The sequence below is a fragment of the Dysidea avara genome, chromosome 9, assembly GCF_963678975.1.
Source record: "Dysidea avara chromosome 9, odDysAvar1.4, whole genome shotgun sequence".
Classification (NCBI taxonomy): domain Eukaryota; kingdom Metazoa; phylum Porifera; class Demospongiae; order Dictyoceratida; family Dysideidae; genus Dysidea; species Dysidea avara.
In genome coordinates this window covers 1,670,106-1,690,837 of record NC_089280.1, presented here as the reverse complement: position 1 = coordinate 1,690,837, position 20,732 = coordinate 1,670,106, and the positions used below count along the sequence as shown (strand labels likewise).

Sequence of the window (20,732 nt, the reverse complement as noted above, 5' to 3'; positions counted from 1 at the left end):
ATAATTTATAATGTACAAAACCCATGCAATGACTGGTATACGTAGATACTGTGGATATTACGTGTATGTCTTATTAGTGCACTTCATGATAAGTGAGAACACGCGTAATGGCTCCTTGTAGTTTGCGAGTGGAGTAGTCCATACCAAATCGTTCATAATGGAACCTAGTACTTCGAACTGTCTATCACATTTGGTGCTTACTAGTACTTTTTATGAGACGTTCAGTATAGTCAGTGGGATGACATGCTCTACATATATAATGCTGCTATTATATAATATACATACCACCATAATAATTTCTTAAATATACATGTACACACACACAGTTATGTTACTGTACAAATCATTATTGTATTAGGGGAGGTACACTAAACATCAGTACTTTTGTATAATAACCTTGTCACTGTTTTGGGCTCTTCTATAAATTGCACATATGCTGTGGCACTCAAATCTGTATCCTCTGTAACATATTTACTGTGACTTTCAAGTACTTCTGATACAGACAGTTCGTCTTCATTGTGTTCATGTATTGGTGAGAATATCACCTTCCTCTTGCAAGTATTGTTAGAAGATGATGGCCTGGCTGTTGATCCTGTATCAGACAATATACTACTATCAGATGATCTTCTTCTGGTTTGAAATGAAGGTCTTTTTTCTAATGATGACAAAATGCTAACATTGGAATTCTGTCCTTCTAACACTGAAGAGAAAGATGACCTAGCACTGGTAATCAAGTAGCCAACAGCAGAAATTTGATGTGGTAACGTAAAACCCTTAGTGTATGATCCACGATACACCCTATAAAACTGCAAGCAAAAAGGAGTCATAGATTATGGTAGCACACTGTGTAAAGTGAGTTTCTCCCAAAATTATCACACGAAAACCAGCCTTAATTCTCTTTGACAATTACTTGGGTGTTTTGGTTAGGTGTATGTATATAAGCAAGCCCAAACCTGCATTCAAAATGCTTCTGATAAGTTACTATGAAATTTTTTGAATTGAATTTTCTACTGGTTAACTGATGCCTTCAGTCAAGCATAACTTGATCATGGTAATTCCAAAACAGCCCAGCTGTGAAAAAGTGTGTGACCTTCAAAAAATAGGCTAGCATGAATAAGATGTGATATCAAATGTGTCAGTCAAGAAATGGCTGCTATGTAATATTACTTAATTTGTAACATTACATACAAAGCACCGCGGCAAGTGCAATGCGGAAAATATAGCCATTAAGGTGTGGTCAAGAGACAAATATGGCATGAGGCTAAGTTGAGTGCTATATTTTGTAGTGTTGTAATTGTTAAACAATAACTAAATCAAAAATAGTTCTGTAGCAGCTTAAAGGTTATTGTTACCAATAACAAACAATAATTAATAATATATATATATTTTAGGGGAAATATATTAGAAAAACAAATAAATAAATTGTTCAGTTACAATGCTTCAGAGATGGACGCTCCATCAACGACCCCCAATGACCGCCATCTTGCCCGAGAGCCCAAACACTAATAATATTTTAATCCAACACAACAATTAATAATTATAACAAGAATTCTAAAATCTTTTTTGTAACATTAGGAAAATTATTGCATTGGCAATGAATTTATAACACTTTTGACTTATTTACAACAGAATACCAGATCATAAATAATGATCATAATACTAAAGTGAAAGTTAAGCCTTATACACAAAAGCTGCACAAGTCCTGTAACAGTCCTTAGCAGTTCATTCAAAACAGTTAAACACTTTCTGAGTTAAAAGTGAATCTAAAGTGATTGTAGGTTGAGAAAAATGCAATGGATCGTACCATGCTTTGATTTGTCGGGCACAATACACTGGATCATTTTTCTTGACAATTAGACACCTGCCTAGTAAAATGTTCTAAACCGTACATGCCTTCAAAATCCCTTGTGCTACATTTAATAGTTATACCATGGCTGCGAAGGATTTGCTGATATATACACCCAAAACCCAAAGCCCGTGGGCTGCAGGTGTATATATCAGCAAATCCCAAGCAGCCATGGTATAAGTGATATATATCACTTGGGGAGCACTCACCTAATAGGTGAAAGAACTAACGAGAGCTCATCCCATTTGTTTTACACAGTAGCATCTGAAGATCGATCGTGGTTTTAATAGTGTGGGCTATTAGCCATCAGAACACTATCCATACGTTAAAACGTCATTAATACGTTACTATACTTCAACATGCAATGTTAGAAAACTTGCGATTGTGGGTTATATAAAGTTTATATTGTTATCATTTTTGTACTAAGTTAAGCCAACTAACTTTGCTATTGGGACAGTAAGTAAGTTATTATATTAAGTTAAGTACTTAGGACTGGAAGTTACTAACCTATTTCAATGTAGCAGTAGTAGCTTTGCTGTTCTGTGGTCTGTTCAAAGGCTGATACGCGGTGGGTAGAAATACGCATCCACGATCGACCAAACAATTATTTTGTGCCTTCATTATCCTTTAGTAACAACCAACTACTCTATCTTAGCAAATATACTCAGCTTAGCAACCCCCACAAAATTAGTCCCACAATACACAGCTCTATGTTGCTCAATATAACGAGTCAAGTGCATCGTATCTTTGAACTGGCTGGGTATCAAAGTCATTGGCAAACCGCTTTCCTGTGAGCAAAATCTTGATATTGCCGGGCAATATGCAAGTTAAACTCCAAGCGGTGCCTTTGAACGCCCATGCTAAACTGGTATATTTCTACATAACGTAATACTTTAAAACTCAAAGTATATACACAGACACCTTAGCTCTCATGCATCATGTGTGAGGCACACAGATGCATACATGTGGTAGTTATCTCATATCTAGTGTATTGCAATTCATGACAAAAACAGTTTCTCTTGTCATTAATATCAGTGCAAAACATTCCTATATAAAATTAATTGTGACTGAATTGTCAAATTTGTAGAATCTTGCACTTACTGCAAAAAGAATCTATTAGAAAACAATGCTACTCTTACATATTAATAAAAACATGCACATATTACTTAAAATAAAATGTAACTTAATATTAGCTGTTACAGGGGCATAGCTAGGATTATTTGAAGGGAGGTTCCAACAGCAGTATTGAGTTACCACAAGCAGGGGTCTGAGGGCGCGGCCCCCAGCTGCTGAGAGACTTTCAATATTTTCATGAATCAAAACTCAGTGAATTGCTATGTTTTATGTAACATTAATTATAATGCATATAAGTGCCTCTGGGTAAAGCTACCTAGTGGAAACAGACAGTAAAATGGCACATAGAGACACAGAATCTGTAAGTGATAGTTATCTCACTGGTATAGAAACCATGAATTCATTGATACAAATGGAATGACTTACAAAACATTATAACCACAAATATGCATAGCATGGATTCATTTGCATAACACAAGTGATAAACTTATACTGGAGTTCTATATCTTTAAACACTGCACACCAAAGCTATAGCAGTATAAGGTCATGCTTAGTTTTACATTTAATGTTAGATTGTCTGAAAAACTTCACTAATCAAGTTCCTTAACATATGGATATGGATATTTACATGCATGTTCTATTAGAGTATACCTGACTGCTCTATTAGAGTATATCGATCTTTTTAACAAGTTTTGAAGAGGGCTCATGTTACCTCTGTAAATACTTCCCTGAGAGATGAATGCAAGCTTTATCAATTGTTGCGCTGTGCCATATTACTCACTCATTTTGTCCTGCCATACTGAAATGGTGCGTTAGGGTCCTGCTGTAAACTCAGAAGTCAAAATTTTACAGGGGGGTTCCTGAACCCCTTGAAACCCCCCTCCCTCCCTACACCCCTGTGTTAGCTGTAAATATAGTTGCTGAATAACTTCGCAATGTTATGAATTTGTACTAAGTTACTTTAATATAATTAACACTTCAGCATATGCATACAAACCACATGTTTTCACAGACAGTGGGCATTAATAGCAATAACCTATGTAGTCACGTGGTAAGCATCAGTCCAATGGACAGCATCTTTTAATAGGTGAAATGTTAATGGATTGAGGTAATGCATCACTGAGTAGTTTAACAGACAGTAAATAGCAGTATAAAAGCCATATGTAATGCATTACTAGCTCATCGTTACTCATAGTATTACTCCTTAAATCATACTTTCACTACTCGTTACCTTGCTTGTTATTACTCGTTACATAATATCATTACTTTGTTCATTACTAGTAACAAGTTAATAGTTTCCAAAAGTAACTTAAGTTATATTTCTGCATTTTGCAAAGTAATGCATTATCAGAGTTGGGGGTAACTAGTTACTTTTGTAATTAAGTTACATAACTGATTACTTTTAAAGTAACTAGTAATATAACTAGTTACTTGCTTTGTAACTAGTAACTTGTAACTAGGAGTAATTGTCTGAAAAGTAACTAAGTTACAATAGTAACTAATCACAATAGTTACATTGGAACTATAACTAATGATGCTTTAAAAGTAAAGAGCACTTCAATTTTTGTGCCATATATGCTACAGCCACATTAAGTAGACACATTCTGTGTACTGTTCTCTATGATTCAGCTTGAGTAACAGATGTTGTGAGATGTAGCAATAATTAAAACTGACCTAAAATAGCCACAGAATTGTTATTTTAAGTGCACATATGCATTGCATCCCTAATGATGCATATCTTAGCAAAATTCATGTTACAAAAGCTAAAAACAAGTCATAATTTATACTACGAAAGTAACTAGTAACTACAGTACTTAGTTACCTTTTGAAAAGTAACTGTAACTGTAACTAAGTTACATGGGATAAAAGCAAAGTGTAACTAGTAACTAGTTACTTTTCTGAAGTAACTACCCCAACTCTGTGCATTATACTACTTAACCTCGCAAATTATAATATATGTATTATGTAACGCGTTATATTACATAACGCGTTATCCCATCTCTGCTAATAATACTCTAAACATTAAAGCCTACAATTATTCTTTGAAGGGTTGATGTGCGCTGTAACAAAAAATCTGTGACTGCTTTATTAGAGTACCTCAAAATAATTGTGCTCATCATATCAGCAACAGTTGTAGTGTACTTGGTTTGACATATTGAGTGGTTAAATGGCTGTTTATCTAGCTAACGAAACCATACAAAATGCCAGTGTCTCCATGGGTTACATCTATGGTTGTGTCACATTCACACAAATATAATTAATTGTCATACAAAGTCAGACTTTGATGGAAAAATTAATATAGCATATTTTGGTGTGGTATGGAAAACAAAGCAAACCTTTCCCTTTGAACTTAGATGGTATACCATACATTAAAAATTAAGCGACAGTATAATATGTGATCCAATTTTGGAAAACCAACCTTTTTGGCACATTGGTCAATTTTCTCTTTTGTAGCTAAAATGAGACACTGGGAGTTTATCCATCTTGTGTCAAAATTTCAGCTTTATATCTTGAAGGGTTCCAGAGATATGGCCAATTTACTGTCAAATACATTACAAAGCAACTCTTCACATTAATACATTGAATTCTGTGAGTGATTAAGTGTGACAAATTGACTTTGTTTACAAATAATTCCATTCCTACTATCTAAAAATATTATAAAAATACTTCTGATAGTTATATCAAGTGTTCCTAGTCCTTTTCTTCAATTATATGCCATATATCCTAAGACTTAGTTTTAACCATTCTAGCACCTGAACAAATCACCCCATTTGTAAGTTAATTGGTGTCCCACGCATGGTGAAATCACTACATGGTCTGATAAAATCCCCCATATCTCCTAGTAGAAAAAAGCTTTGAGTGTGAAATTTCACAGCAAGAAGGTTTAATAGTTGCTTTATCCAAATGTGCACAAAAATTAATTTTAAAAATATTGCTGAAATTTTCAATTGAGTTTTCCTGCAAATTTTGCATGTGCCCAAAAGGATGGTTTTCCAAAATTGGGTCACATATTGCTTTTGATGTTCTCATCTTTTTCATACTAGCCTGCTTTTGGAAGGCTGCGCCCCTTGGCTGTTTTGGATTAGATATCATTATTATTGTTTTTTGTATTTATATAGCTAGAGCTTTTGTTTATCTTTTTAGGTAAACTAGATTTTTAGAGGCATGAATTTTGTATTATTTTACTGAACATTACATGTATAAAGGGATCTCGAAATATGCCATGCATGGTTGACTTTCATGTTATAACTCATTGATAATAAACCATTACACTATTGTGATGCATTCAGTCGCTGATCATAGTAAATACTATGGGCTCACTTTTCCACAGTGTGTAGGCCTCCTGAGATCAGTGCCTACTGCTGCAGCTACAATACATGTAACAAGAACTCCCTTTGTGCTCTATTTCTGTCTCCACTACTGCATATGTGTTGACTTGTGGGTACCGTGTCAAAGGCTTCTTGTGCTGGTTATCACTAGAATCTATGTTGCGTGTAAATTAATTATAGTGGTACTTCTTGTACTGTTCTTTATTTGCAATGTTATATGTGGGTAGAACGTAGCTGAACACAGAGTGGAATAGCTACGTCACTTTTCAGTAATTGAAAGTAAGGGTGCTCATTTAGTCAGCACTCATTTTTACAGCATGTCTGGTTCAATACCTTTCTTTGATGCAGTATAAACAAGTCCACCTGTCATAAATTATTTTTTGTTAGTGAACAAACAAGTATTATGAAATTTGCATTTGAGTAGGTATCATAGCAATGAAACAACAGAGGTGGACATTATTTTAGCCCTTAAACCAGTAGCTGTTTTGAAAAACTCAAGCACTGAAAATGCACTGTCCAGTAAACTGAATTTTTGCACGTGCCTTTTACAATAAACTCTCATAGCACAAAAACTGTGTAAGCTATCTAACAAAACTGCAAATACCCTTTTACTCACAGTTAAATTTGGTTTAAATGGTCCCATCATTCATTGCATCCTTCCAACCCAGAACTTCACACTGTTACTTGAAAGTACAAAAGAAGCATCTTTGTCATCCTTCTTTTATTACACTAGTATTGTGCTTTTCTGCTTTTAGTGACCTATTTTGCTTTAAATTATGCCAGCGTAATCAGCCAGGGCCTATTTACACAAGTACACAAGAAAATTTGGAATTTTCAACTAGAATAGGGACCATAGGACCAAGCACAGTAGGGATATAACACTTCTTATTGTGATTTAATATCATGTACTACTCCAGCTTGTTCAGTACTTTTTATCAATGAGCTATGGTCCCTACTCTAGATGAAAATTCCAAATTTTTTGTGTACTTGTTTGTTAACCCTTTTTGTAAATAATTATTATGACTGGTGAACCCATGCATATCATGAAACAAATGGCGCTGCACGCTCCAGCTATATCAATTATCATCTGAAAAGTGAAGTATCCATTATGCTATGTTGCCAACTATGTTAGACCCATTACACAACATTACGATCAAGAACTGTTTGAAAAGCACCTCTGCAATCCATGCATACTGCATCAAAAGAAAGAAATGGGCGCACCCCAGTTATATCAATTAAAATGAAGTATCCATTACGCTTTGTTGTCTGCTATGTTCAACCCGTTACACAGCAGTACGAATCAAGAACTGTTTGAAAAGCACCTCTGCAATCAAAGTAGCCACTATGAAAAATACGGATGATTTCCATTACGAAGGGACACCATCATGTGTTACCGCCAAATCAACACTTTTGCTGTCAGCAAAGATCAATGGGACACAAAGGAGGACACTGGTAAGTCCATGAAGAATGCATTGTACGTACTACGGTATGCCAAAAGGCACCTCTCAGGCCGAAGCAACATTGAACATTGAAAAAAATCAAGCCCGTAGCCTTAGCCGTTATCGAGTTACACTTGTCTGAAGGCATCAGTCAGTCAGTTACTCGGTCAGTTAGTAGGAAATTCTGTTTAATAAATTGAAAAAAAAATCTGTAGCAACCAGAGTTGGGGTCGTTACTTCAAAAAAGTAATCAGTTACTAGTTACTAGTTACTTTCATCTCATGTAACTCAGTTACATTTACAGTTACTTTTTACCAAGTAACTAGTAGTTACGTTACTAGTTACTTCTTACTAGCAATATCATTTCAAGACAGTAGACATAAAGTGAATTAAGTGATAATAAATTTGCAATGTAATCATGTGAGACAATAATACAATTAAATTACATATGTACAAGCACTGTCCACATAAAACTAAATATGTAAAAAGTCCTTGTTGTATCTCATGAGAAGTAATTTTTCAAATCTGTCATAAGTCAATCGGTTCCGTTTTGGTGTTAACACTAATCCACCTAGACTGAATAGTCGTTCAACTGGGGCACTGGAAGGCAATGCCGTATTGTACAAAAGGAAAAGCCTTTTTACTACAGGATATCTGTGGAGACTCTCAATAGTCTTTGCATTATTTAAATAATCATTTGCTTCAATTTCCACATTGCTCTGTGACTCTGATTCCTCATCTGATTTAAAGTCATAGAAATCATCTTTATTCTTTTTAGTTGGCTGATCCTGTCATTTTTGCACAGCCACAACTTCATCTGTAGCATGTGATCACATTTCTTGGATGAGCATTTGCTTATACAGATCCTTTTTGCTTTGTGATTCCATCCACTTGAGCTTAAACTTTGGCAAAGTTATGGCTGCTATGATGGCATTATCATTTTGGAAAACCTTCTGGAAACGATCTCTGATGGCATCTTCTACTGCACCAGCAAGCCCAATGGTCATTGATGAAAGATCAGGTCAAAGAACCACCACTTTCTTGATAATAGCTTCTAAGGTTGGCAATACAGTACCAAAAAAACAGTTGTCTTCTCCTTGCAAAATGTCTAAACCTCTTGAAAGAGGCTTTAAAACAACACAATACTCCTCTTAAACTCTCGCTCACTGAAACAACACAACTTCAATTTCGTACAGAGCTCATTTAATTCTACTAAAGAATTCTCTGTTACTCTAACTATTGCATCATAATAAGAGTTCCACCTTGTGGCAGTGGGCACAATCAGCTTTCTCTTAGTTACTTCTTGTACAGTATCTGAAGCTACTGTGGATCTACTTGCCTTATTCCATAAGGCAGAACTCTTAGCAAATGAGTTGCGGTACACAGTCTTCGATGTAGTGGAAGATGAAAGGAATTTGTCAACATCTTTACTGGCAACCAGATTAAGTGTGTGTGCAGCACACCTATAGTGTGGTGGTAAGTCATACTGCACTTGAGTTAAATCATCATCAATGTTAGTTTCTTCTGGGTCCACTGATAGCAGTTCATCAACGTTTTCAAAGGCCACATCCTCTCCTTCTTCCTCGACGTCTTCACGTTCTTCAGTAGTACAATTAGCAGAATCTGAGAACACTGTAAAAGCTTTAACAAAGTTGGATCCATTATTTGTGATCGTAGCACAAACTTTTCCAGCTAAGCTATAGCTTGTATGGATTTGTTCTATTTTGCATGCCAGAACATCATAGGTGTGTCTTCCTGTCATCCTTGTACATGCTATGGCTGCTTTATGCCGTTTTAACATCTGTGGATCTATCCAGTGGACAGTCATCCCTAAATAGCTCCTGTGATGAGCTGTCCACACATCAACAGTAGTGCAAACAACATCAAGTTTTTCCAATATCTGCTTAATCTTACTGAGCATCAAGTCGTAAACTTTGTCAAGATGTAGGGTGAAAGATTTTCTGTCTGGAATTTGGGTGGAGCAAATGTTATTGATTAATTTACGAAAACTTGGTGACTCTACAGTTGACAAAGGCTGCATATCCTCTATTATATACTCAGAGAGCAAACTTTGCATTTTCTGTGCAGGGATGGAGTTTCTGGCTAATACATCTGGCAATGTGCACTGCCTCTTTGGTTCACTATCATCAGTATCACTTCTTTGCCGCCTCTTTTCAGTTTCAGGTTTGTCTACTTCTTTTGCAACCAATTTAACATTCTTATGTATAGCAGTCAAGTGTTTCTTGAAATTAGAAGTTGTGTTTCTAGCAGAAGAAAGTGTCTTGCCACCACCACATAAGATACAACGCACCCTTAAATTCTTTGAATCTTCGCTAACAACGTGAAAATAGTGCTTGTACATCCACCCATGAAATGTAGCAACTCTTGATCCAGCCTTCGCTACTTCAGTGGAACTAGCACTATCAAAATCTCGTACTAACTGTGTAGAATTATCTTCCACCATCATCCCAGGGTTGCTAGAGTCACTATTAGAGTCACTATCATTCTCCATCGCTGAGTCACGCCTGATTGAAGCTGAATCACGCCTGATTGAGCTGAGTCATGAACGAGCTGAGTCAGCAACTGTATGCCACGAGTTGGATCACGAGACAATAAGATGTGCATTAATAAGAATCGGGTTTAAAAGCTGATCGCTCAACAAAATTTGTGTAAGTTACTGAATGGCTATACTGTATTGTAACGCGCTACAGTAATGCATTATTAGTGTAACGCAAATACTGATTAACGCATCGATACCATAACGGAGTAACTCACTAACGAAGTAACGTAGTTTCTTTCCAGACATTAGTAATCAGTTACTAGTTACTAGTTACAAAGGATGTAACGCGTTATATTACTTCGCTACTTCAAAAGTAATATATTACGTAACTCTGGTAGCAACTTGTTGAAAGTGTTTCGGGTCAATCTGAAGACTTGGTTTTACCTAACCAATACTGCCTCATCGTCGTCAGGGAAAGTGAGGCTGGCTTTGGGTGATGTTTTTTTATTGGCCACACCCACTCCTTGGTGGTCCCTACTAATTAGCACTATTGTACTGTATGATAACGATGGATAAAAGGCCATAACTTGGCCCTTGACTTCATGTTACTCATGGCGAGATAGTGATACAGTTGTATATAGATATCATGTGAAGTGTTAAATGGGCAACGAGCACTGTGACAATACAAGGTGAAAGGAACAAAATGATGTAGTGCTTTGTGATATCCTAGTTGTATGGTAAAAGTTTAGATAGCTTGCTACTGGCAATATTAATATTTCTAAGAAATTGGATAAACACTTCAAGAGATATGCCTGTTTGAAATCATAGATGTAAATAGCAAAAAGTATTGTAAATTTTTAGATCAAATCCAGACTATGCAGGGTTAAGGGTTGATTCCTACCTCAGTCAAGACTATACTACTAGCTAGTGTTGTGGAAAAACCGGTTATTAACCGGTATTGTCTAGGTCAAGCCAATTATTGGCTAAGAAGCCTTTTAACCGGTTTTGCACACCCACTTGGTAAACCATAAATTACCGCATGTGTAAATATGTGCTTGTAATAGCTGTTATTGTAAGGCAGGATGTTGATGGTCACTTTGGTACCACCCTAAGGCCTCCAACAGGCATGTTTAGTGCCATAATGTCTACAATCAGACAATAGCCAGTCAATATCCAATTATTCACCTTCCAATAGGGGGTTACTATTCAGTGGACTGGACTACTGGACTGGAACACTGGACTGGACTACTGAACTGACATATTTTTTGGTTTTTACACATTCTGAGGTTGGTTTTATTGAGTCTTGCTAGTAAGAACCCTTTGGGTACCTGCAGCCCACTTCTAAACACTGAAGACAAACAGTGGAATATGCGAAAACTGTCTCTTAATAATTTTGCTACTGTTCATTATGCCACTATACAACACTTATTCCTTACCTGGTGTGTAGTAATGCTGCTGGCAGTGCAGGGAACTGAATATGACAGCAATAGTTAACCAGCGATCAACTAGCCAGTAGACAATCTTTCGAGATGTCCTTGAGGAGCAAGCTAGTCTCGCCAGCATGGCCAGACCTCTCTTGTCAGTGCAGGGGCTTACCAATTAGAGATTTTTCAGCATGGGTGCTTATAATCTTTATTTGATAAGCCCCTACACTGAAACAGCGAGACTAGTGAGAACAAGACTAATGAGACTAGCTTGCTCCTCAAGCTTGCTCTAAGGATATATCTTGAAGGATATTGTCTACTGGCTAGTTGATTGCTGGTTAACTATGCTGTCACATTCATTGGCAGAATTCCCTGCACTGCCTGCAGCATTACTACACACCAGGTAAGGAATAAGTGTTGTATAGTAGCATAATGAACAGTAGCGAAATTATTAAGAGACAGTTTTCGCATATTCCACTGTATGTCTTCAGTGTTTAGAAGTGTTTAGAAGTGGGGCTGCAGGTGCCCAAAGAGTTCTTACTAGCAAAACTCCGTAAATCCAACCATAGAATGTGCAAAAACCAAAAATATGTCAGTCCAGTGTTCCAGTCCAGTAGTCCAGTCCACTGAATAGTGACCCCCCCTTCCAATAACTGGTTTTAGAAAACTCTGCAGGTTCACAGCACTACCACTGGCTGAGTATGACTGAAGTAGGAATTAAATATGCACTAGTATAACTGCAGGTGTAGGTGATGTGTCATAGCTTTCTATTTCTGTAATCTCCACTATAATGTATGCACACTGTAAGTGTCTACATACATCAACAATCATCACTTACACAACTTCCTTTGTACATGCACCTACACTACATACCTTAGGAATAAACAACAAATAGATCATTGGAAACATCCACAGGCAATCACGAACTGTAATCACCAATAATACTCCTTCTTGTTGCTCATTCAAATGAAACATAATCACAACAGCTTGGCAAACAGAGGACAACAGGACAGCTAGTATTGTTGTCAGGTTGATCACAGCTGACTCATGATATTTGTACAGCTTATCATACTTTGGAATATGTTTCTGAGTCTCATAAGCTACTAGTATACTCAACAAAGCTAGTATACCATCCTCTGCATATGATATAGCTAAAAATACAAATGCATGTGTCCCTCTGCACTCATAGTAAATATTCTCAGTAGAAAAATCCTCCTAAAACATAGATGCTTTATAAAATACTTACAATTTTTTGAACGTCATCAAACCTCATTAACTGTTCTAACAGCATGAAGTGTCAATGGGAATGTAGCAACTTGAACAATTAATGCTAGAAGTACTGGTACTACCATCGCTGCAACCATCAGAAATAAATATTTGTCTGACAAATATTTCTGTAAACAGATAATATATATGAGTGCAAGTACAAGTGTTGGTTGCGCTCACTCGGTACAATAACTTCTTGTTGAAGAAAACCTTGTACAGTCTCCAAACTTTAGCAAATAGTGCACCAAAAGCAACTACAAAGGCCAGCTCATTGCTCCATACTCTAGCCTACATAGAAGAGTTGCACAGGGAAAAGATAATAACCAAACCATCACAGAGTTATAATAGCTTGCTCCTGATATGACCAACAGTAACTTACATTACAAATTGTTGTAGTGACAACTTCAGACATATCCTCATCTAGTTTAATAACATGTAGGAGAGTACCAACAAACCCTACAAACACTGCCACTAAAATCAGTGAATTGAGCCGGTAACTGCTCCGCTTCACAACCCTAAAAGTATATCAAATAATATCTTAACTACGGTATTCAGGCTTTTATAAATTCTATAATGTTTTAAAAACAAGGTACTGATGGACACCCAATAGATACCTGTATTTTCACGATTGGTTCGAGACCACTACTGGTCTAACTATATTTATAATTTTATTATTAGAGCTTTACTGTGACAGCAACATGTGCTGCAGCCTTTGGATAACAAACAGGAACTAGAGACTTAAACATTACAGTGTGGTGAAAATAAGGAATAGTGACATGCCCCTTGGTAGGCGAGAGGCTTACTTGAGATAGTCTAATACAGCAGTCACCCTAATAGAACAGTCACACGTGTATAGCTGTATGCTATAACAAAAAAAAAACTAGTATGTTTAAATGAAGCAGGAATCCAAGCAATTTAAACAAGATGGCAATATTAGATATTCAGTGGGAAAATCCCTACTTTGGCATTGAAAATAATTATGTGGGGATTTTCCCACCGAGCTATGCTGTAATACCATTATTCATCTCTAGTTTCACTACTTTTCATTACTTGGATCCATATACTAGTTTGGGTAAGAAGAACAAAATTATTTTAAGCAAATTATTCTATACAAAATTCTTTTCAACAATCTTCAATAGTGATAATGAATAGTAACAAGTAGCCGTTAAACAGCCAGCTACAATGACTCAGTATTTAAGAGGAAGAGTGGCCTTCCAGAACCCAATGAGCATCCACCATTCACCTGGTTGCTAGCTATTGCACTAGTAGTTGCCAGTGGAAGTGGAAACTAACCCACTCCATGCAACAGGTGAAACTAAGTGTAGTAAAGACAACAGCATATTACCAATTAACTCACGGGTGCTTGCTATAGCAGAGGTTGAATATAAGGAAGACTATTGTTGATAATATCCCAATAGAAGACACAACACCAGCTATCACAGTTTCTGTCAAACTGTTTGTAGTAACAGATGGAACAGGAGTATCTTTTGGTGGAGATGGGCCACCTGAAGGTATACACGTACACATAACACACGTGAACACGTACAGATACACCTACACTACACACCTTGCCACTCAAGCATTTGTCCTAGTAAATTCTGAAATCTCATTGATGGATTATAAGTCATTATTGGAACTCTTATTCCACCTGAAAACGTATCACAGAGGCAGTAACTCGGTTGCCATTATTATAACCTTAAAACAGCATGTCAACTACATTGAACATGTTGTCATACAGTGCACACATATATGCATGATTATACCAGGGTTGAAACCAGAGGCCAGCAACATTGCCCCAGATCACTCACTGACTCAGATAGTAATCTAGATGAAAGTAGGATTTTACCTGGTAAGCAATACAGAGGCAGGCACAGAGAAAATTTGGACATGCTTATGTTATGTATAAAGTTAAAGCACTGCTGCTTGTGTGTATGAAAATACAGCATGAGGGTGTGTGTTGAGAAGCTAATACAGCATGAGGCAAATTCGAGTACTGGCCTTGAGTCACCCCTGAGTGTTGCATTTTTCGTACACACAAGCATAGGCAGTGCTTAAATGTTTTATTGTATTTCCTGGTCATCTTGCTTGGTGAGCTTTTCTTGAGTACCTTTCAGTTCCCGGTGATCAGACTATCAGTAAGTTGTCATATAATTTATTTGTAGTCATGGTAGGATTAGTTTGGATAGTTTTAGCATTTGACAGTGTCACGCTCGTGATCAATTGTACTGTCTGAGTTTCTTAACATACTTTACATAACTACCCTGCATAACTGTACTGTATTTTCACCAATTAGTTGTATAACTGTACTATATAACTCATACAGTACAGCTATGCAGCTAATTGGTACAATAATTTATGGAAAATACAGTATGTAGCGGTACTTTGATCCTCCCACGCAAAGTACAATATAGAGAAGATCTTAGTACTAGAAAATGCATACAATGATATGCTTTCTCGACTAACAAGCTTCTCTGTATGTGCCAAATGTATTAGTGGGTGTGGCTCCAATCATGTTTACAGATAGCAACACTATACATTTGCCCAACTCTTCATGAGGAATTGTCTCAACCTGCATTTCCTATTCTATGAAATGTTATTAGGATCAGTCTAATGTGCTTTTCCTTTCTATTTTTCATCTATATTGCTCAATATTTTGCCAGAAGGATTGTAGTTTGTTTGCTATAATCTGGTATTAACTACTATTTCACTAGAGACTTAAACAGGTGTGTAATCCCCAGCAAGACAAATGGCAATCCGATTCTTATGTACACTGTGCTTAAATATGACTGGATCTGCAAGAATCCCACATGTTAGCGCAAGCCTATTGTTTAAAGTAGAATGGAATCAATGCAATGGGTGAAATATTTGGGAAAAATTCAATCCATGTTACTATGGAAAACAAATCTTGTAACAACAGTAGGAAAGCCATGCACGAATTACACCATGAGCTGTCAACAAAGAGAAATGGACACAAAGGAGAACATGCATTTTACATAATTATTCAGGTATGCCAAAAGGCACTTGTGATGTTTATTAGTTAAAACGTCAAGTCTGTAGCCTTTGCCATTATTGAGGTATGCTTGTCTGAAGGGACAGGCAGTTAATCATTAGAAAATTCCCCTGAATAAAAAAAATTTAGAAGTGTTTTGGGTCGTACTGAAGGCACTTTTGTGTTTGTGCTGCCAAGACGCTATGAAAGCATTGTGAGGCTGCATGCAAACCTCCTCATCCCTAATATACAGTATTACTGTACTGTTGAATGATAGCCTCGGCTCTGCTTGCTCTTGTGTAATAATAGGATAATATCACTAAAACGTTTAGCAGAATAAATCACTCTGGCACAATCTAGTAAACTATATGAATGATCATCATCATCAACACATTGTCAAATTTAATTTTAACTAAGTATATATACCTCTGTACTGTCGTATTTGTATGGAAGGGTTTATCCTATCACCATTCCGCTGGAATGCTATACTTCCCTGGAAGAAAGCATTGGTTTTTCCACTGTTAAAGTGTGTTGATATGCACACTAACCGATATTCCTTCAAATGACACATTAGCAACAGCTTCAGTGAACACATTTGCCATTTCAACTGAATCATAAGTGAAGTCTTCCAGTCTTCCCAACCCTCTATCTTCCAGTATTGATATGGATGAGTTTAAGGCAAGAGCAATGGTCCACATTGCATCATACACATATCCAAAATGCACAATTGTATCTGTCATCACATTTCCATATATGTTCTCAATAGTTGCTAAATCACTTTGAAATTGTGATACATTCTGATGTGTGAGAATGCACAATATGAATTCTGAATTGAAACATAATGACATACTTTTTGTGATGTTATGATTCTAGACAGATTGCTAGTGAATATACTATTTACACCATAAGCCAGTGAATGCTCCAAAGCAGTTTTCATTTCTTCAGCAGTACAGTCAGCATCACTGACATTCCACCAGTTAGGCTGGAACCATCCGGGAAAAATCCATACAAAACCTGGTCCTACAAGGTTGCTCCTTATAACCTGGAAAACATCAAGGTAACATTCAGTTAGCTCTATACGTGACTGATAATCATTGATCTATGCACACACCAGTGATGTTCACTTTTTCATCATGAATGGATAGCCACAAAAATACTCTACATGTTTGCAGTGCAGCCATGCCTATGGTTTGCTCAAGCTGATTTTCATGAGTGGATATCTAGAGATGTGTGTCAGCCACTGGAAACGTTCTGGCACCTTGTAACGCCACTGGCCAGCTGAACATGTGACTAGAGACATAAACAGCCTAGGACAGTTGCCCATGCCAGATATTCGCTATACATACATTCTTTAATTTTCAGTGGCACAGGTGGTCTTGATAGCCCGATATTAAGCCAGGAGACACCATATGACCCTCTTGGCCATTTTCTGTTCATATATCAATCACCCACCCACCACCACCCATGGTGATGTGCTTGCGTTGCAGGTGCCATCAAGAAAAAAGGTACTCAAAATGGTTATATCAAAACTGTAGCCAACTAGCTATGGATTGAAATGAAATAAACACAATGGTTGGCTGCATTCATGGTGAAAATTTCTCACTTGTAGTTTTTGACCTTCCCAAGCTATACTGGATTGAAATGTTTAAAATCACATATCTCATTATTTATTGATGTACATACATCAACGGTTTCCCAAATTAGGTCACATATCAAACGGTATGGTAGTACCGTTTAAGTAGGGATCCCCCCCCCCCAAAATTTTGCGTGGCGCCCAAAATTCTGCCTTTGAAAATCATCCTACAGACATCTTACACATAGCTGTTTGCTTAAACCTCAAACATGTTACTTGTGTGTAAGGTAACCAGCTAGTGTATAGCCACCTGCATAAAAAGTAATAAGGTAGAGAAATTTGGTGATAGCCTAGATGACCAGATATATACCATAACAGACACATTTCACTTACCATACACCAAAAATGTATCAGAACTATTACTGGTGATGGTGGTAACCAAGCTATGATAATTCTAGCATGGACTTTCTGTAACATATAACAAGTAGTACAATGATATAGAACAAGTTAATGATGATGGTAGTTACCTTGATTTGCTCAATAACAAGATCAGGATCATCATTGGAAAAGCCGAAATCCAATATCACATGTACGTGATTGTCTTGTAAGCCTTGTGTGGTGTGGAGTGCCAGCTAGTAATGGGAAATGGGGTAGTCTATATAATTAACACATTATATTGACGATATAAAGAAGATGTAACAGAGCCTATAGTAGACTACATGATTTACTGTTGACATACATCAGGCATAAAGTGGTCAGCATAAGATATCACTGCTACTCTTTTCCAGTTCAACTCTTTCACTAGTGCAACATAAGCATCTGATATTTGTTGTGCCATTGCTGCTAGTCTAAAGAACCTGAGATAGTTCACTCTGTCATTACTAAACAGTGCAGAGGATGGAGCATAAACCACCTGTAACAAAACCACATGATGTAAAGCTACGCTATATTGAAAGGTAACTCTACCTGCTACACCCCACACTAACATACATACATGCAAATACATTCATTGTGTACATAAGATAAGATCATGGCAGTTTAGAGAATGATTTGACACTATAGGCTACATATATGACAGCCTTTACTTCATTAATACTTATGCCTGGAATATGTATGAACTGTGTAAGGGGTATCATACAGTATGATAGTACTGTATAGTAGGGACTACCAAGGAGTAGACGTGGCCCACAAAATAACAGCACTCAAAAAACAGCCTCAATTTTTCCTGACAACGATGAGGCAGTATTGGTTAGGTAAAACTAAGCCCAAACAACCTTTCAGATCAACCCGAAACGCTTTCAACAAGTTGTTACGGAATTTAAAAAAAAAATTATTTAATGGAATTTTCTAGTGACTGACTGACTGAGTAACTGATTCCTTCAGACAAGCGTAATTCGATAATGGCTAAGGCTACGGGCTTGATTTTTTCACTGTCTGACATCACTTTGGCCCAAGAGGTGCCTTTTGGTATACTGCAGTATGTACAATGCATTTTTCATGGTGTCCTCCTTTGTGTCCCATTCATCTTTGGGTTATTCCATGTCAAATCAACAAGGAATTTAGGATCACCTCTCGGATTTTGACGAAACTTGGTGTGTTTGTAGTACCTGTGGTGCTTATCACTCATGCAAATTTTTAGCTCCATACATTCCATAGTTTCTGATTTATGACCACAAATATTTTGAATATTTCATGAAAATTTGGTCCATCTCTAGTTATAAAATTAAATGCAACTTTAATCTGTGTAAATATTTTTAAACACAATTTTCACTGATGGAAGACTGTTGATTGACCTTTCCAATGATCCCTAAATTAAGGGATATCTACTTAATTATGGTTCAAAAGTACTTCATTGAAAACTTTAATCCTTTGTATTTTGAAAAATGCTGCTTGAAATTTTTCAAATTCTTTTGTGAATAATGATTGGGTCATAGTCTATGTTTGATAAAATTTTTGTGGTGGGACCACAATGGGCTCAAGAGATATAATGAATTATGTTGTGGTATGCAGTGGAATTTGCAGGCTATTATTGCTGTATTGGAGTGTACACCTCCAATAACCACTCACAACAAGGCTATGCCAAGTTTGTCTTACAGAGTGAAGGTGCCTAGGTACATTGGAACCTGTATTAGTGACCACCTGTATTGAAAGGCCACCTATATACTGCAGTTAAACTATACTTCTTTAATGTATAGCACAAAAGCATCAACCCTTTCTAGCAAATCCAAAAATGGTCCTTATTAGACAGGTTGACTATAAATTATAGATCTGACCACCATGTGTCCCTAAACATCATGTAAATGTTGTACCATCTCTTCACAAGTACCTTCTTTATTAAGTTGAATCCCACTGTAGTGGATTTAGCCATATTTAAGTTCCGTATGTGGCTGCATAGATACATACAACAGGACTCCTCAGAAGGGATACCTGGATACCTTGATCACCAGGACACCTGTTTATACACTGTACTCCCACTCTAGCGGTGCACATACATTTGGACCAAGATACTTCTGTGGCTTCTGTAATATGAGCACTTTATTATGGTCCTAAGAATGGAGGGGTTTTACCATATACGTACATGCATTGATTGTACCTCAATGTGTGAAATTAATTACATTACATTCACAACCACTTTGAAGATCAAATCATAAATTCATACACATACTCACATACGAAGTAAATATGTTGACCACATATTTACCATTTACCTGTACTGATCTTCAAAAACGTGAACACAAAATACTTTGATAAACCATTAATTTTAGTAATTACAGTACTATAAATCACACATTGAGGTGCAAGCAAGTGTTAATAATATAAAAACTCTTGGTACAAGTAATGCATCTACTGTATACAGTGTAACTCTTCTATTCCCTGGACCATTGATAAAGTGTTCATTTTTGAGAAACCACAGACTTGTCTTGGATCCTAAATGTACGTACAATTATAAAGTGAGATCATGAGGCTATCAAGGTACCCAGATATCCTTTTTGAGGAGGTCTGTTGTACCTATGCAGCCATGTACGTAACTTGAATAGTGTAGAGTGGGGATATGTATGTAAGTGCACTACGGCAAGATTTTACTTAATAAATAAGGTATAACTGAAGAGATGGTACAACATTAATGTGTTTATGGACGCATGATGATCTCATTTATAGTCAACCTGTCTAATAAGGACCATTTTTGGATTTGCTAGAAAAATTGATGCTTTGGTGCTATACATTAAAATCCAATTAAAGTATAAATTAGCTGCAGCTTATAGATGGTCTTTCAATACAGGTGGTCATTAAT

General features: G+C 36.7%; 2 protein-coding genes across 2 annotated transcripts in view; both read right to left on the bottom strand.

Annotated features, from left to right (window-relative positions):
• LOC136265417 (gamma-aminobutyric acid type B receptor subunit 2-like) overlaps nt 1-20,732 on the bottom strand; it is a 56,105-nt gene that overhangs the window by 26,621 nt on the left and 8,752 nt on the right. The window contains exons 3-7 of the mRNA XM_066060263.1: nt 18,180-18,353; nt 17,968-18,072; nt 17,834-17,908; nt 16,718-16,909; nt 16,416-16,664 (exon numbers count right to left, since the gene is read on the bottom strand). Coding sequence (XP_065916335.1) covers nt 16,416-16,664; nt 16,718-16,909; nt 17,834-17,908; nt 17,968-18,072; nt 18,180-18,353 — 795 coding nt within the window. The remainder of the gene's footprint in view (nt 1-16,415; nt 16,665-16,717; nt 16,910-17,833; nt 17,909-17,967; nt 18,073-18,179; nt 18,354-20,732) is intronic.
• LOC136266444 (gamma-aminobutyric acid type B receptor subunit 2-like) lies at nt 291-15,453 on the bottom strand. Its single transcript, XM_066061462.1, has 8 exons — nt 15,342-15,453; nt 14,446-14,526; nt 14,236-14,383; nt 13,258-13,393; nt 13,059-13,166; nt 12,881-13,006; nt 12,486-12,827; nt 291-806 (listed from the first exon to the last, which is right to left on the bottom strand). Exons 1-8 carry the CDS (start codon nt 15,451-15,453, stop codon nt 369-371), a joined length of 1,491 nt encoding a protein of 496 aa, XP_065917534.1. The 3' UTR covers nt 291-368.

What these genes read in the sequence shown, in the direction of transcription:
- LOC136266444 (XM_066061462.1), bottom strand. Translation starts at nt 15,453, where the DNA reads ATGCAGGTTGAGACAATTCCTCATGAAGAGTTGGGCAAATGTATAGTG. An exon ending in CTCTGCTATAGCAAGCACCC is followed by an intron (nt 13,394 to 14,235) that starts GTGAGTTAATTG and finishes ATATACTTTTAG; the next exon opens with GGTTGTGAAGCGGAGCAGTT. An exon ending in CTGTTAGAACAGTTAATGAG is followed by an intron (nt 12,828 to 12,880) that starts GTTTGATGACGT and finishes TCTATGTTTTAG; the next exon opens with GAGGATTTTTCTACTGAGAA.